This window comes from Choristoneura fumiferana, chromosome 22, assembly GCF_025370935.1.
Source record: "Choristoneura fumiferana chromosome 22, NRCan_CFum_1, whole genome shotgun sequence".
Taxonomy (NCBI): domain Eukaryota; kingdom Metazoa; phylum Arthropoda; class Insecta; order Lepidoptera; family Tortricidae; genus Choristoneura; species Choristoneura fumiferana.
In genome coordinates, this window is record NC_133493.1 from 10,877,271 (window position 1) to 10,895,864 (window position 18,594).

Sequence of the window (18,594 nt, forward strand, 5' to 3'; positions counted from 1 at the left end):
AGAAGTGACAATGAAATTGTGGAGTGAAAAAAGTAAAACGAAATGGTTATTATTAATTTTATATTTTAAATTACTTCCATTAATTACAATCTTCACAAGCTTTTTAAAAACAAGTCACATATCTTCTTTTGGTATTTGTGAGTCTTCAACAGTTCTTGATCCTGGCACATACACTTTAAATGAAAATTCTGTCCTTGGAAAAGACCCAGGATTTATCACTTGGCAGTCTTGAAAAGATCTTGTGTAAGGTTGAAAATGATCAGCCACTACAACAAGATCTGGCATTGGGTACAAACTTAAAGCATCCGCATGTCTCCAATAAACTGGTTGAACCCCCAATGATAATGGCGAGAGAGTACACTGACTCAGCAAGGTTTTTGTTAAATGATCTGGTATGTTACCGGTCTCTGGAAAATGGATGGAATTCCGGCACATTTTGGTAACTAAATCCTGTCTTATGAGTATAATTTCTTGGGTGCAATACTGTATGCGGCAAGGGTTTGTGGTAAAAATTACAGAGTCACCCAATTTGTCTCTTATTTCTGTTGTAATAGAGTTTGGGATAGGTGGTCTTGGTAAAATATTAGCTGCTACCGGATCCCCTCTGCCCGGAATGAAGATAAACTTACAAGTTTCCCGTAGTTTTGTAAAAGGGTGTAACATATCAGCCAAATTTATAAGAGCAGCTTTAAGCTGTGCGCTGTGTTCGTAACCATATGGACAGGAAAGGAACTCTCCCATAAAAACAATTGCGATGGGGGGACACTCATTATAAGCTGTGAAAAAAGTCTTTAATTTAGTCATAACTTTGAGGTTATCAAACCAAACATCTGACAGAAAAATGATTGTCCCATCTTCATTTTCTTGTTCGATTTTGAGCAAATTCTTGGAGTTTTTCAGTAAGTTTTTTGACTTGCCTCCGAAAGTATTCAAATTACCGAAAAATTCTAAAGAGGTTGCTCTAGCCTCTGACGGAGGCAGAACAAAGCCCATAACATGAAACACTTTATCATCATAATAACCTTCCGCTAGCACAAAACTGCTTTCAGTAAACAAGCCAGAGTGATATGTAGTTTCAGTAATATCTAATACCACACTTCCCGTTGGATCTTCCAGGTAAAATTTCCCTTCAGTAAGCTGTGTTAACAACCCTAGGCATATAACCTCATCAATCCTGCTTGAAGAACTTAATAAAACTTCAATCTTTCGCAACGGAAATCGCTTTTCACTTTCCATGGATGGTAAGGCATCTTGGGCGAACAGTTTATGCCGTACAGTTCTTTGCCAGATCACCATATACCTGTCAATCAAGAACTGTGCCTTCCATTTAGGATCTGGATAGAGATGGCGGTCGGTACTAACGCTTTTAGTAAACCTTTTTCTCTCGTTATCGTAATTCAACTTGGGAATACTAAACGCGTCTATGACGCTCAGAAGAGTCTCCGTCTCTTCAAGCCCCGATGATAAACACTCTCTATATGCAACTTCGAGGTGCTCTTTCTCTAAAATAGGCTGTGAAATACACTGATGCATTAAATGAGCTGTTATTTTGTCTATCATCTTCTGCCTTTGATGCGAGGTGAGAGACGATATTTGTTCCGCAACAAACGTGCTTGCCTCGCGACGTATCGTGAAACCACTAAGCTTGAATGCATTGTTGACTTCTAAACGTATTTGCTGCAGATCACCCATAATTATTAAAACAATATCAACTAAAACTAATAACGTGTATACATTTTTCGCGGAACACGGACGGTCGCGCCAAAATGAGTTATATGTCAATGTCAACACGACGTTTTAAATCTTGAAGTTGCCACTGTAATCTGCAAAAAAATCTTTTTAAAAAGAACCTCTATCAAAAAAAAACGTAAAAATTATACAGAGAGGTGATGCCGCCAGTGTGCTGTGCTGGGGTATATGCCGCAGGAGGGCCTTTTAGATGGTGTTTTCTTTTTATAGTAAGGTATATTTTTATGTAGTTTTTATTTATTTGTTTTCTATCATATTGTTGTATCTTGCGTTGTGTTCCTAAATATAAATAAAATTCTAATAATTGCATAAAATGCTTACTTTATATTTAAAATTCACGTCAGAACATTAAAAACAACTTTAAATTCAGCTTTTCCTTTTTTTACTTAAATTTCGAGGAATTTTGAATTTAGTACTTACTGGCAGCATTTTAACTTGTTTAAGGTACTGTCTTAAACGCTATTAAGGTTATTGAATGCTCGATTCTCGATTATTTTCAACTGACATTACTGACAATGTCAAAACAAACCATTAGTATCTCTTATTAGTCTGTGCATTCATATTTCATTTACTGCAAAGGGAAAGAGTTTGTGAGAAAAATGTTTTCGTCGTAAAATATTACAAATGAGAAATACCCGTATTTAGTATTGTACAAAACAAGTTTATGATTTGGTTGAAAATTCTTCCTCTGACTGTGGCTTTTGTTAGACAAATGTCGGTAAGTACGTAATGCTACAGTTATTTCAAGAATTTACATAATTTTGTTTTGTGCCGTTAGTGGAGTACTGTTAACTAATCTTAGATTGCTTACAGGGAAAGCCGCAAAACATGGACATCTTGCGGCATTTTCAGAATATTGCTTGGTATGTAAATTTTACTTGCAGAACGTTGACGTCGCAATAAAATTTGCGCTGTTAGTATTAACGACACTGAACTAGTAAACATAATTATCACAATAGTAAACATTGTAAATTGTGATGATGATCTAGTTTTTTAGTGGTTGACCAGTTTACATAATCTCCAAATTCAGTACTTGAAAAATGTTGTTTTAATTGATGACTACAATAGATTCATACTGTCATTGTTCATCCACTGTTTGTTTTTTAATTCTTCCAATTATTTCAAATTAATTATTAATTATTTATTATTTTTTAGTGTCTGTATTTTGACATTATTGTCAAAATACAGACACTCGCATAGTTGTCCTCTCATGAATAGATATTTTTTTAGTTTTTTTTTTTTTAATCAACTGGATGGCAAACGAGCAAGTGGGTCTCCTGATGATAAAAGATCACCACCGCCCATAGACACCTGCAACACCAGGGGGATTGCAGAGGCGTTGCCAACCTAGAGGCCTAAGATGGGATACCTCAAGTGCCAGTAATTTCACCGGCTGTCTTACTCTCCAGGCCGAAACACAACAGTGCAAGCACTGCTGTTTCACGGCAGGATTAGCAAGCAAGATGGTGGTAACAATCCGGGCGGACCTTGCACAAGGTCCTACCACCTGCAAAAAATTACTACTTATTTGATGACTCAATCTGCTATTTGGATAAGAACCAAAAAGCTGGGCTAACTTAAATTGTAACAATACAAAACAACTGACTGGAAAAAGTTTCATGCATATGCAGATTTGCTGCAGTTGCAGCATATGCATTAGAGGCAGCAAGTCCTGACTTTTTTTATCATGCATAGTTCTACAGACCGAGCTGAGAATTCTAAGTTTTGTGATTTTCGAAGTTACACACATACATTAAAAGTTATTTCATTGAAAATTTTGTACTCTACCAAGTACATTCGGCAGTTATTCTTACAGTTGATTTGTACTTTGTGAATTACACGGAGACTTACGAGGTTAAGTTAAGCCATGCACGGTTCATCTGTTTGTTGAAACGCATTATGTGCCTTGCATGCGTGTTACTCAACCTTTAACAAACTTGTTGATGATGATGATGAAGACCAAAATTTTCTTCAGGTGTAAGCCGGACTGGTGCTACCCCTCTATGAGTAAAGAGACCAATGAGTTGCTGCACCAGTGCATCGGCCTGCCTCGACTGGAGTACTCTGACGATGTAGAGGAGGCAATCAAAAGGAGCGAGGCTTTCCCAATAGAGTTCCCAATTCATACTATGAGGTACGGTTCTAAGTTTTTTTGGGATGATCTTGTATTGCATAGTATTAAGATTGGTTTTTTGGAATCTTTTTGTGTTTTTTATTTCAATTCCAAATTTTTACTTTTACGGTCATCCCGTAAAACCTAAATTGAAAATACAAACTGAAATAAAGATGCACAGAAAAAACAGAAAAATAAGACCATCACTGGGAATCGAACCCAGGTCCTCGGTAATCCGTACCGCGTGCGTGCGTGCAGTGATGGTTTTATTTTTCTGTTTTTTCTTTGCATCTTTATTTCAGTTTGTATTTTCAATTTTTACATAGTATTGTTTGACATAAACTTACATAGTCAGTCAAGGGCATAAAAATACATTATACTGTTTGTTATAAAGGTGTCAAAAATATCTACATTTATATATTTATGCCACTAACCATAAGGCTGATGTATACATATTTATGATGCTATGTCTGTACAAATATTTAAGGCCTCGACTGTACCACCAGGCCCCTGGACCACAAAAGTTACAAGCGCTACAATTCTACAAAATTGTAAAGTTTTTCTTAGTAATATCTTACAATTTTGTAGAATTGTAGCGCTTGTAACTTTTGTGGTACAGTCAAGGAAATTAATTCATGGACCACCATGGAACCTTTTCGAAGGAAAAGTCATTACGACTTTCCTTGTTAATTAATGCGATGTCACTATGACGCCTACTGTGAAATGGTTCCATGGTGGCCAATGAATTAAACTCCTTCACCGTACAGGGGCCAGAATGTTAATGTTGATTGAGACTTTAATGAGAAAGAAAAAGAAAACCGAGTTCTAAACAACATTAGCAAATTAGTTTCAAGTGTAAGTGCCTGAAGGGATAAGATTTAAAAGTTTTATTTGGTTGACTGTACTATTTAGCATAATTTTAACTTTGCTTTTAATTTCTCTTACAGATTAAAATCATTAAAAACACATAGGCCTGTGGACAAACTGAAGAGTAACATAGCCTCGACTTACCCATTAATACACGAGAGGGTACTGTTGTTGATGACACATTTTCTTATCTACAAAAGGTACGCACTACAACAAAATGCAGACTAGAGTAGTCATAGGTACAACTATTTGTATTGTGAAGTTGATGATCGAAATCATATCTAGTGTGTAAACTACTATAAAAATAGTTCTACAACTGCTCTGGACCATGTTTTCATGGATTGGGATCAGATGTAGAGCAAAACCGCTTTTATGATGAAGAGAAGGAATTAATAAATAAATTTTACGAAATTCCCGCAGGATAGGATATATATGAAATAGTCATACGAAGATTCAAAATTTTAATTGAGGAACACATTCAATAACTTGATTTGTGGAATGATGTAGCAAAGTCAATTCTAATAATAGAGTTTCCCACAAGACAGATTGTCATGACTATAATGGCCAATTAATCTGACTGCATTAAAGTCTTTTTTTATCTGTTTTCCTGTACCATGCAAATTATCTTTTGAATTATTCAATCACAACATTTTTACAAACTTTAATTTAGTGGCCATAATTGGCTCGCATATAGGTAATTGTTATAAGTTATAATGTCATGTTTTTTTATGTATTGTTTATCATAAATCACCTCGGTCTTTTTGACACTAACTTTCGATACTAAACGCGAGGAGCGTAAGTCTCGGCCACCTGCTGCCATTTATTATAATTACGTGGACGGTGTGCTTACGTGCCGACAGTGCGGACGTACGTTCACAGCTAAGATAGGCTATAAGCCATCTTAGAGCGCATGAGCGCCAAACAAATAACTAGGAGTCGAGGTGGTCGCCATGGACGAAATCGGTCGGATCGTCATCATCATCATCATCATCATAAATCTTTTTTCTCCTAATCTATTAATTCTGAGAAGAGGATTAATACATCAAAAAAGTCACGGAATTCCCATTGTCGTTCAAAACTGTCAAGGGATAGAAAATATCGCTAGGCACTTTCGATGAGTGCAGTGTTTTCCGAACATTATTCTGCCATGGCCGGTAATATTCACACTGCCCCTTCTTGACCCACTTAATACTTTTACGAATATTTACGATGCGTCGATAGATAGTAAGTATTTTATTTTAATGCCCCTTTACCGGGTCGCGACCCGGCAAATGGGAAACGCTGGTGTAGTGTTTTGTATAGGCCGAGATGTTGATATGATGATGACATACTGTCTCATATATAACTTTTAAATTTCTAGAGAGTTCGGGTCTGCCATTGAAAAGGCGTTATACAGGGTGATGACAGTGCCAGAGTTGATTGACAGGATACTGAAAAAGCGAGCTATTTCTTTCATGAACAGTCAAGACCAGTATAAACTGTTGACTGGTGAAGAAGAGTAAGTTAATTAACTTGTTTAAATTAAGTTAAAGTTAAGAACCGGCCGAGTGCTCGTCGGAATCGCGGACCACGGTTCCGTACGAATTTGTAGGTATCTATGAATATCCAGTGTTAGCAGAGACTCTAAGGGTTCCATTTTCACCGCGCGGTTTCAACGCGCCGTCTCTTTCTCAAGTTAGGCCTTGAAGAGGCACAACGCACTAAAACCGTGTGGTTTAGCAGCATAGTGTGTATGTAGCCAAAACAACATTATTCTTATTTTTAGCACATGGTTTAACCTTTTCGCCGCCACATCAAATACAAAGGACATCACCCATACGCCAAGCTTCTATATTGCAGTGTCTAAAATTGAACCTTACGCAATGAGGGCTATCGCGAATGAATTCGCCACTAGAGGCGCTAGTGTAGCGTGAGGTCTCCGAAATGTCAAATCTCATAGTTTTTGGGTGAGCTACGCGGGTTTATTTATAATTAGAATAATTTTGTGAATATTTTGTAATATCTGAAATTAATTATGGCAAATATGCGTCCCGGGGCAATGAATGTCTGTGTTTTGAGACAGATTTGTCTTTCGGAAACCTTTGTCCCCCCTTATTTCCGAACAAAACGGGGACTATGTAACACTGTGGCATGCTCGATATTTTTATGGTACGGTTTTAAGGTGTATTAAATATGATTATAATCTAAACATTGTTTTCACGCCCGTAATAAGAGACTTTGAAAGCCATACTTAAAAACCTCACGCAACAGTGCGCCATCTAGTGAGACAAAAAACGATAGCCCTCATTGAACGAAGGTTGTTTCTGCATTGAAGTAATGGACGTATATAGGTAGTTGGATTGGAAACTGCGGTGCGTATATATATATGAGTCGTTGGCGTCGAAAAGGTTAACCCTTAAGTTGACAAAATAGAAAAAGTTCATGATTAAAACCTCGTCCAAACCTTATAAATAGTAAAAATATTCTTCATTAAAAAAAATATTAAAAAGATAGTCTTGAATCATGTTCATTGTGATGCACGCACACTAAAGAATTTTTGGTGCCCATCTCAATATCGCCTGACCTTAGAATCGCTGGTCTAAGCCACAATATATTATTGCAGTGAAGGCGGTTGGGAGACAGTGGGTACACTCCAACAAAAGCCCCCACTCACCCTGGACAATTGTCTCAGTTACGACGAGCTCAAGCTCTCATCCATGGTCTATGTCAGTGGTCATACTGAGTGCATCAATGATGGGAACAGATACAACGCTGGGCAGGTTGCTGAGGAGGATATAGAGAGTGATGCAGTTATAATAGGTATGTATGAATGAAAAAAAAATTGAATGAATGGGTGAATGAATGAAATGAGAAGATAGATTATTAATGAAATGAATGGATGAAGTTTATTCGTAAGGGAGCGTAAAGAAAAATGTTACGACGCGTTACATGGGAGGAGGGGGGTAAAAATCTCCAAAAATTGCGTTACGTATTACTTGAACGCCCCCTAACACGCGCTTCACTTATAAATCAATTTAAAAAAGGGCTTCACTTATACACAATAAAAAAATCATAGACATTCATTTCGCATCCGATTCTTGTATTTTTTTATTCGATAGAAATACATGTTTTTTTTTGTAGATTTTGTTTTTAGAAATTTTTCCAAATAAATTGTGACGACGCAGCCACGGGTGTTGAAAATAATAAAAAAAACATCTAAGCCATTTTGAAAAACTTGTGATGTCTAAAGCTTACAGAACAGAGCCATCCTGACCAATAATATACGTGTCCAATAAGTTCGAATACAGTTTCAAACTTCGAAGCCTGACAAGAGCTGGCCGAAGACCACAAAGCATGGTGTAGACTGGTGTTAGAGGCGACCAATTAGTAAGTAATGTATGTAAATTACAGGTATAATCGGCCCAAGATTCGAACGTAAGTTTCGCATGGAATACGAAGACATACTGATAACGGAGCAGCAGAACTGTCTGGAGAACGGTTACGGGGAAGAGGTTACGCCCACGACGTGTCTACACGTGCTCAAGACTACTTACGTAAGGAACAACCAGTCGGCGCGGCATATGTGGAGACAGATATGGTCGGAGTTTTATCAGGTGAGATATTTTATTACCTGTATGACATATTTAATTTAATCTCTGCTAGCTACGTCGAATCTAATTCGGATTGGCAGCATTTGGGAAGCTACGCAACGTCTTTTCGTCCAAAATTCTCCAGTGCCTTAAGACGAAAGTCTTTAACCCGTATGTTGCCATATGGATCTGAGACGTGGTGTTTCGCTATAGGCCTTATAAATAGGCTCAACGTTGCTCAGCGAGCTATGGAGAGAGCTATGCTCTGGGGTTCTCTATCGGGATCGGATCAGAAATGGGGAGATACGTAGAAGGACGAGGGTCACCGACATAGCCAAGCGGATTAGCTCGTTGAATTGGTAATGGGCAGACCGTATAAGCCGGCAAAACACTTGTGACTGTTCTGGTATTACAGGTGTCCATGGGCGACGGGAATCGCTTACCATCAGGCGATCCGTTTGCTCGTTTGTCCCCTATCCCATAAAAAAAAGAGCATGGAGAAAAGATGGCCGTTGGAACTGCAGAGTTCTCTAGTGGAAACCGTGGATCGGCAAGCGCAGCGTCGGACCACCAACGAGACGGATGACCTGGTTTAAGCCGCCTTCACGGTAGATGCAGGCTGCTTCCAACCGAAGCAACTGGAGGTTTATGGGGTAGCCATTATGATGATGATGAAATACCTTATTCGTCGCTAATACAACATCCAGTTTTCTCTCTTAGGGGCTGTTTCACCACCCATTGATTAATTTTATTTGACGGATAAATGTGATGTCGTCTACGTCTTCTTCTTCTTCTCTTTTAAGATATGGTTTCTCTGTCCTAATTAATAGGACAATTTCTCCAGTGTCAAGGTAAAACCCTCTTTGAGAGGGACGTTGTACGGTGATTGTTGTTTTTGCAACTTGATAGTAAAATTCCAGAAACCACGCGGAGACAACTTGCGCATTAAAAAATGCCAGACACGAGAGCAATATAGAATTTTGTGATCACTGTTCACTGTTAAGGTTAATCGCCGCATAAAACACTATCAAAATTATACTTCAACTAGCCAAAGAAACAGAAATAGCACAATTTGATATTGTCTACCAATCGAATGCCATGTTCGAATGCTACAAATCGAATCCGTCGTCTACGTCTATTCGAACAAAAGAAACAGAGACGGCATCACATTTATCCGTCAGATAAATGTTATCAATGGATCGTGAAACAGGGGGTTATAAACTTAAATCCTTGCGCATAACGTCTGCCTTTGGACAGATACCTTGTAAATGAACTAAAAGAATTTCCTTGCTCACCCGCGACCTTACGATAGCTAAGCTTATGCAAAATATGCGTGTTCATGCAGTTCCTCCACCTCCATACTGTAAGAACACACACAAATCACACAAACCCATCTATCACCACCACCACACTACACTGACGCGGTTCGAACTCAACCAGAGCTCATCTTCAGAGTGACACAACCGTACACCATGCTACCAGTTGTTAGACTAACGAACCACAACCACCGTTTTAACTTGTCACTGTAACTCCCCAAGTACCCACATACGTTTTATGAAACAAAACAAAACTACCCACAAATTATTAATAATTTTTTAACCGTCCTTCAAAACTACCTTGATTTTTATTTATTTACTGTCAAGGCATGTTTTATTAACTACCATTGCTGAAATTAGATCCAAGTCGTAGCAAGGGAGATGAAACTAAATTTACCTGCTCATTAATAATAGACCCCATACTGTTGTATCTAATTATCTCCATGCATTCTAAAACATCGAGACGAAACCCCTTGCCACAATAATGTAACACTTCAAACGAATCTGAGTCCGATAAAGAATGAAAGGGAATTCTTTTAGTTCATTGATATGGACCTCCGCAAAGTAACGCCTGATTCAATAAATCAGATACCTTGTTTTGTTTATGATGCCGCTATTCTTCCAGGTACACAGTTACACATACGAAGAGCTAACGTCCTACGTCAACATACAACAGAAACCCGAGGACAACCGTTACGTCGACCGCTATGTCAAGTCCAACGTCGACGAGATATTCGATAACGAGGTGTATTACAAGAGGATCAGTGTCACTGCCGAGTGCGTGCTGCTAGAGGGAGAGGAGAGAGGCCGGCAGAGCGGGAGAGATGTGTTCATAAACGTTATAGGCGCTGGTGAGTACCTTATAGAACAAGAGCCTGCGATAGCCAGACCTTCGTTGTTTTATAAAAGTTGTTTTTTTCGTTACTAAGTCGTGAATCCCAACAATATTATAAATGCGAAAGTTTGTAAGTCTGTTTGTTTGTTTATTACTTGATCACAGAGACACAGATACAGATAGAGTGGGCATAAATTCGGGTGATTTCTCCGTAGGTATGTACTTCACTTCAATAATTAATGAAGGATGGCCAGGTATCTAGTGGTTATTAGTTGTAACAATAATCATTAATTGTAATTAATCGAACATTGGAGTCATTGCGTGGGACTTCATCTATTGAATACAATTCCTTCTGTTTATCAATTATTTTTATCTCCAGAGGCCGTATGGCCTAATCAAATCAAAAATTGTCATTTGATTGCGATCGTGAGCGTCAGAAACGTTAGGCAATACGGCTTCTGATGGCCGATTGGAGATCATCCTTTAGATAAAAATTGAGTTTTATACTATAATGAATTCGAGATGCAATTTTATACACCTTTACTCCCTAATTTCATTCATAGTTGTGGATCATTGTTACTTTTGTAACGAACATATTATTATATAATAAAAAGCTTTTAGCTTTTATAAAATAACGAAGATCTGGCTGTCGCGGGCTCTTGGCTTGTCTTTAACTTTGTCTGCGTATGTCTCATCAATCATCATCATATCAGCCAACGACTAATGCATAAATAAATAAATATCATGGGACACTTGACACCAATTGACCTAGTCCCAAACTAAGCAAAGCTTGTACAGTCGAGTTCATAAACTTGTGAGCAAAAATGTGATTAAAAATATCTGAACTCGCTTCTATGCCGGTAAGGTTAGCCGCTGCAATTTAGGTACAGTGAAATACATAACATAAAGCTAAAACTCACAGACGCTTTAACATTTTTATTATGTATTTTCATAACCACTGATTATTACAAAAAAGTTCTGCTTAAAAATTTGCATTAATTACAAAGATACACCAGATCACGCCTGCCCCCAATTTTATCGTGTACAGTCTTTAATTTGGGTCTAGGTCTATGTCAGTTGGTGTTAAATTCTTGAAATCCCAAAAAATATACCATATTGAAATGATAGTCAATTTTCTTTATTTTCTCAGGCCTTGGCGTTTGGAAGATATCAGCGCACCAAGCGGATGTGTATGTGCTGACGTTCCTGGAGCGGGTACGGTCCTTCCTCAAGATGGGCGTGCTGAATCATGTCACCGACGTCAATTTCGCGTACATAAAGCCCAGCGCCAGTATTTTAGGTAATCACTAGCAACACTGGCGTAGCAAGGGTATCAATCCGCCCGGGGCGTCACTACATTGGAAAAAAAACTCTTATCTAAAATTAATATACTGTTTTAAAATTTCGTGATTTTCACTCATAGCCAAAATAACACCAACGAGTAATATTTACACTTCAGTCTACTCTTGACCACTGCCACAGTAATGTGGTTGAAACGTCGAGGTAAATATTACTCGTGCATTTTAGCGTGATAACTCCCGTTGGTGGTATTTTGACTATAAAATCAATATGTCAACAAAATTGAACCTTGAAATAATGTTTTATAAGGTCACTCAGAAAAAATATCTTTTTTATTCACCTCGATTTGTTGTTGAACAGTCTGACTGAAACATCTATAGGAACTGTATTTTTTACAGGTTTGTTTACTAATATAACGGATGAAACTGAAGGCGTAGATAGCACTGAAAAAAGGATATTCTTTGAAAGCAAGAGGCATCCAAAAGGTTAGTGTCCGTCCTTATTCATAGAATTGGAATGGACGAATCGTATATAGGACGAATCGTAATATCACACCTACGAGTATAACACAGCACTGACGTAAATGCAAATTTTCAACTTTTCGAGATGCCGTATTAGAAGTGCAATATATTTTTAACTATTTTTGACTTCAATATAAAATTCTTGTAACTCGACATTTTTCTTATTTTTGTGAATTATAAATTTCAGGTGGCATAAACGTACAGCTAGAGAACCGAGAACCCTCTGCGAAACTCACGGGCGAACACGCGGGGAAGCTGTTAGTGATAACCTACCCTTGGGACGGGAACGCGTTCCCTGGGAACGAATTCTGGTAAGACTCGAGGTTTTTGCTCCTTTTCCGCCAATGGCGAATATTATAAAAGGGTCCAATATTAAAAATGAGTCAATCAACTATACATAGTACAGTTTAATGTTGTCACATTACCAGACAAGGATCCACGGGGCAAAGTTTTGTGACAGGTAGTGCGTTCCTATATCGATAATCTCAATTACAATATACTAGTGATCACTCGCAAGTTTTTTTTTGTAAAAATATGTTTTTATTAAAGGTGTAAAAATTTAACAAAATAATAACGTAATTCTCTTCGTTTTTTATAACGTGATACTCATCATAATTGTTTTCTTAATTACTGTCCCATCTACTGTTGCTCAAATAAACGTCTCTGTCTTGACTATGAAATCCATTCGATGTGGATAACTCACGTCTAAATAAATCGATTTAATCGTCTTTTTCGAACTAATACTCGTCATCAGATCAGAACAATACTTAAAAAAATACACACAATGCTGGGGGCGATTACTAGTATATGGGACAAGCACCGCTCTTGAGATTATTGTATGCCCTCACTACCTGTCAAAAATTTTTTCCCGTGGTTCCTATGTCTGCACATTACCTATACCGTGCTTATTAGAAGACCAATTATAAGCATGTCGATATAAACGGGTTTTAAACTATCACAAAAATGCATGTTTGGCAAATTTTAAATATGTAAACTTACGGGTTTAAAGAGTGACAAGGAGACCGTAACCATAGCAAATGACAAGAAAAAGTCGATCGTCCCAAATATAAGTACGTAAAAAAAAATACACCCATGTTTTATATACTATTACTAAATACATTAGTAGCATATTATTTACAGGATCTTTTTAAGAAACGCATTACCTGTTGTCTAGAAATTTGCCCGTGGATTCCTATGTCTGCACATTACCTATACTAACATGCTTATTAGATGACCAATTATAGAAAGGGTTTAAAACTATCACAAAAATGCATGTTTGGCAATTTTAATCCTGTAAACTTACGGTTTAAAGAGTGACTCAGGAGACCATAGCAACAAGTGACAAGAAAAAGTCGATCGTCCCAAATATAAGTTACCGTTAAAAAAATAGCAGCCCATGTTTTTATATACTATCTCCTAAATACATTAGTAGCATATATTACAGGAGACTTTTTAAGAAACTCATTGGCTGTTGTCTCTTGGACAACGGGACAGAATAACAAAAAAACAAAAAATGCAGTTTTTTTGTAATAACCATTTCTCCGTTTTCAGGCTGGGCTCTCTAACGGGTTCCGGCGACCCTGCAGCCGCGTGCTCCACGCAAATCACGGAACTCCACAACCCTTACATCAACCCTAGGGTCGACGGGAACAACGCGCGCGTTGCCGGCCGCGCCGGGGTCGCCACGCTGGCTGACTATTGCGAGAGACTCTCCACGTAGACCTTAGAGATAGGTCTGTAGGGTCATGGTAGCCTAGTCCACTGCTGAGGATCGTGAGGTCATCTCGGGGCTCGCATCTCTGAGTTTTTCTAGATTTATGTGCGAAATTACATTCGTTTACCACGAGCTTTACGGTGAAGAAAAACATAGTCAGGAAACTTGCATTAGCCTGCGGAGTAATTCAATGGTGTGTGTGTAAAGTTCCCAGTCCGCACTGAGCCCGCGTCGGACCTCTCATTCAGTCTAAGTAGCAAGTGGTCTAAAATGTTCCCCGAATGTCTAGTAGGTTTTCGTCCATCGTTAATTCTTTGAACCAAACTCGACGGAGCTCCGCTTAGCGGAGCTCCTATTCCGCGTGGCTGAGGTGCTTCGCTTAACGCAACTCTAACCTAACCTATGCTTTTTAAGTTTCCGACACGAGCTGATATGCCGGGTACTGAAGCTGATTGAGAGAGTATTTCCCAAATAAATACGTACTTCCCACTAATCCCACTTATAAATACGAAAGATTGTAAGTTTGTTAGTTTGTTTGTATGTTACGTCTAAACTAAAGGGTCTTTTTGGTGTCAGCTTCGGGCCGTGGATACATGTTTTTCTTACATTACACTGTTACAAGACGCTTAGAAGTTTTCAATATGTGGTAAAAAAATTAACGTTATATTTTTTGCATTTATTTTATAACTATTAAATAATCGGCCACCAATTTCTATACTATACTGTATTGCTAAAGTATATGAAAGAGAGTATGATGTTATAGGTCGATTCACAATAGGTGGCACGAATGTATTGAATGAGTGAATGAAAGTAACTGTGAGTATTTGAATACACTTCACACAAATATGAAAATGTCATGCTTGATGCATCTATCTATCATTTTCCTACAAAAATGTTTAAGTGACATTACTTTCGTTCGATCCATTCGGCCCAGCTTTTGAGAATCGACCTGTACTTGAAAATGAAATACGAAGCAAAAACTATTGACCAATGATATCGTTTCATTTGCCCGTCCTCTCACAACACAGCCATCTCATTGGTCGATTCAGATGGGCTTTAACTAGTTGAGTGAATGAGTGTTTTCAAACTTCTTTTTTGCAGTCACTTGGGGAAAATCTACATTGAAATTGTTTTCTATCTCGAAACACCTGAACTAACTTGTCTTAAAATGCTTGCCTATGAACAATATGTTAATAATACAATAATATGTATACTATTTAGAGAAATGTATAAACGATGAACAAATTTGCAGCACTATGAATTGTGGATGACTTACTGCTCTTAAACTATGGAATTGCCAGTGCAGGAGCCTGACTCGCACTTGGCCCTTTTTAAAGCCGAGTTCCCACCAATAATGTGCGAGAATGTGTTAATAGAAACGCTTCATTTGCCTCGCCCCGCTCCGCTTCCACCAGAGATGTGCAGTGCGAGGCGAGGTAAATGAAACATTTCTACATCCTCGTACGTTATTGGTGGAAACACAGCTTAAGAAAGGATGACATTCACAATCAATGGTGCTGCCATCTGTAGCTTTAACTGACAACTAGTATATTATCTTTTCGGGGTGCAATTAATGTTCGCCCTGTAATCGTCAACCCAGAACGTAAGACAATGCACGGCCTGCTAATTCGTGCCATAAACATTTTCACTGTCCCGCGCTTTCGCCACTGTCATGAGCCGATACTTGCGTGCATTACAGGTAGAGAATCATCAATTTCTGACGTCACGTAGACGTGGCAGAGCTAGTTTGACAGTGCATTACGTCATGTAATGCACCGACAGTTAGTGTTAATTGTTATTGTTACTAATTGTTGTCAGGTTAATTTGTTTCCGTTTGAAAAATGCATTACATGTTAAATGTAATGCATTTACATTTACATGACGAAGAAAATTACGAGCGATTCACAAGAAAATCCCGTGAATCCCGTGAATCTAAGTGTTTATATTATAAGTATTTTTACTGCTTTATGGTGTGCAATAAAGAATATTTGTATTTGTATTTGTAAATCGTCGTAATAATTAAATGTCAGTTATATTATAAAAAAACATAATAAAGTGGGTAACAATGTCGAATTAAAAATGGAAGTAGTAATTAAATATATAAATAAATAATAAATATCACGGGACAATTCACACCAATTGACCTAGTCCCAAAGTAAGCTTAGCAAAGCTTGTGTTATGGGTACTAAGCAACGGATAAATATAATTATATAGATATAGATACATACTTACATACATATTAAATACCCAAGACCCGAGAACAAATATTCGTATTTTTCATACAAATATCTGCCCCGACACGGGAATCGAACCCGGGACCTAAAGCTTCGTAGTCAGGTTCTCTAACCACTAGGTCATCTGGTCGTCTGGTCTGGTGGTGGTGTATGGTGAAAATAATTAAATGTCAATGTAATAAATAACTATAGCGAGCGCCTTGCTATTTGTGCCATTTTTTCTGTGCATTTTATGTGTCTAATACATAATATTTATGCGCTTATTATAAATATATTCGTATCAATGATACCCCTAAGTAATAAATAATTATGACGTTTTAAAATTATTTTTTGTGTCATTTTAATTCTAATATTTTCACTGTAATTTAAGATTGTTTTTTGGAATTATTTTTGTATTTTTACGTTCAGTTTCCAAATTTTACTTTTACGTCATCCCGTAAGTCCGAAATATGAAAGTAGAAACTGAAATATAGATGCACGAAAAAAAAAAAAATAAAACCATCACTGAATAACCCAGGTCCTCGTAATATGTTACCGCGTGCTATTTCGCTACACCACTGATTGCAACGTACCGACACTGTAATTTTATTTTTGTCTTACATTACATATATTATATTTCGATTACTTATTCCTATTATAAATACTATTTGTATACATTTGACTATCTTTTTGTGAGTTTCTTATAATTATCTGACGTGTGATAATGTATTTTTTCAGAAGGATACATTTCGGCTGTTTACTCATATTTTTCAACTCTTCAATTAATAATCATCGTTTATAGTTCAAGAATTATTAGATCGTGCATTGTCGTACGTTCGGAGTCGTCAAATACTCGGGCGTACATTAACCGTACTCCTTTTTAGTCCCAAGGGATGTAAGTAGAAATGTTCTCGAATGTACAATGTAGCTTGTAAAATTAGCTTTGCTAAATAATACTGTCCTTGATAATATGATTGTTACGTTTAATTTCGTAAGAAATATATTGCGCTGTTTTGTATTATTTGTTTGTTTGTTTTTTATTCTCCGTAAGACGCATGGAAACCGACGAATGGCAACCGGTGGATGCAAGTGGCGAGTTGTCGTTCATTGTGGCGTTCTAAGGGGGAGGTCTTTGTTCAGCAGTGGACGTCTTCCGGCTGATGATGATGATTTTTAAAATTTTCAGAAGTAGGTACACTTTTAAAAAAAAATCCTGATGCTATTTCACCACAAAAAAATAAGTAATACTTATCGTTTTTAAATATATACAAAACCTTGTGGTAAAAGTGATAAAAAGTCAGATAATCTTTGTTGTTGGATCCAACAGAAAGTTTTCGTTAGGGTTCATTGAAACAAAATTTCATAATGCCTTATTAACTAACTAATTTGACTAAATTTCGAATGTTTGATCTAGTTACAAAATTACGATTTTTTCCTCACAAGATTTCGTGACGTTTTCCTGACATGACCACTGTTGTAGGTACTATTGTAGTGTACTGTTGTACCATTACTTATTCTGTGACATGACGTCAAATTTTTTTGGATGTTTTATAGTTTTATGTTTTATGATCTCGTCCTTAGGGTTAATAATTTCTTGACAAAACTGACTTCTTGTCAATTTTACGACGGGACAACTTTTTGAGAAATACTCTAATAGGACAGAGAAGCTCTAATAGGTACTTTCTGTATGGTAAGTAGGTTGGTATAGTCGAACCTGTCCTGTCTTGTCTTGACCCATCGTAGAACGTTCTCACAGAAAGTGTCACAAAGAATTCCCTTGTCATACTTAATGCGATTTCAATATGACTTTATACGAAAAGGTTCCACAATGGTCACGATTCAGATAAGTAGCTCGAGTGTACACGATGCCAGAGTTGCTAGTTTGCAATCCAGAAACCCGACGGCCTTAAAAAAATAAAAAGAACTTGGTACCCATTTAAAATCGTGACTGGTTCAAAAATTCTTAGTACTTAATGGGTCCCAACTTTCTGACCACTAGACCTGTTTTCTTTTTTTTAGTCTTATTTAAATTTTTGGCCGACCGGATGGCCAAGTGGTTAGAGAACCTGACTACGAAGCTTGAGGTCTCGGGTTCGATTCCCGGCCGGGGCAGATATTTGTATGAATAATACGAATGTTTTTCTCGGGTCTTGGATGTTTACTATGTGTTTAAGTATGTATTTATCTATATAAGTATGTTTATACGTTGCCTGTACCCATAGTACAAGCTTTGCTTAGTTTGGGACTAGGTCAATTGGTGTCAAGTGTCCCATGATATTAATTAAAATTTAAAATTTTTGCTGCGCCTTAAACTTGCCTACAAATAGCCGCTGTGATTTATAACTCTTAGTTAAGATAATTCTCCCATTAATCCTATGTTTTAGTGATAGGTCGGTTA

General features: G+C 37.4%; 2 protein-coding genes across 3 annotated transcripts; one reads left to right on the plus strand and one right to left on the minus strand.

The window, feature by feature from the left end:
• Positions 1-43: 43 nt before the first annotated feature.
• Positions 44-1,783, minus strand: PolE2 (DNA polymerase epsilon subunit 2). Its single transcript, XM_074104838.1, has one exon. It carries the CDS (start codon positions 1,690-1,692, stop codon positions 115-117), a length of 1,578 nt encoding a protein of 525 aa, XP_073960939.1. The 5' UTR covers positions 1,693-1,783; the 3' UTR covers positions 44-114.
• Positions 1,784-2,278: 495 nt separating this feature from the next.
• On the plus strand, positions 2,279-16,405 carry LOC141440290 (ADP-ribosylarginine hydrolase CG3568-like). Of its 2 annotated transcripts, none has more exons than XM_074104761.1 (12): positions 2,279-2,467; positions 2,552-2,612; positions 3,725-3,883; positions 4,810-4,929; positions 6,090-6,227; positions 7,332-7,528; positions 8,120-8,322; positions 10,240-10,465; positions 11,600-11,749; positions 12,147-12,233; positions 12,457-12,580; positions 13,821-16,405. In XM_074104761.1, the coding sequence occupies exons 2-12, from the start codon at positions 2,578-2,580 to the stop codon at positions 13,987-13,989; spliced, it is 1,608 nt and encodes a 535-aa protein (XP_073960862.1). In that variant the 5' UTR covers positions 2,279-2,467; positions 2,552-2,577; the 3' UTR covers positions 13,990-16,405. The 2 variants fall into 2 exon arrangements, with proteins under 2 accessions (XP_073960862.1, XP_073960861.1); XM_074104760.1 differs by having other exon boundaries at positions 2,563-2,612.
• The last annotated feature ends 2,189 nt before the right edge of the window (positions 16,406-18,594 follow it).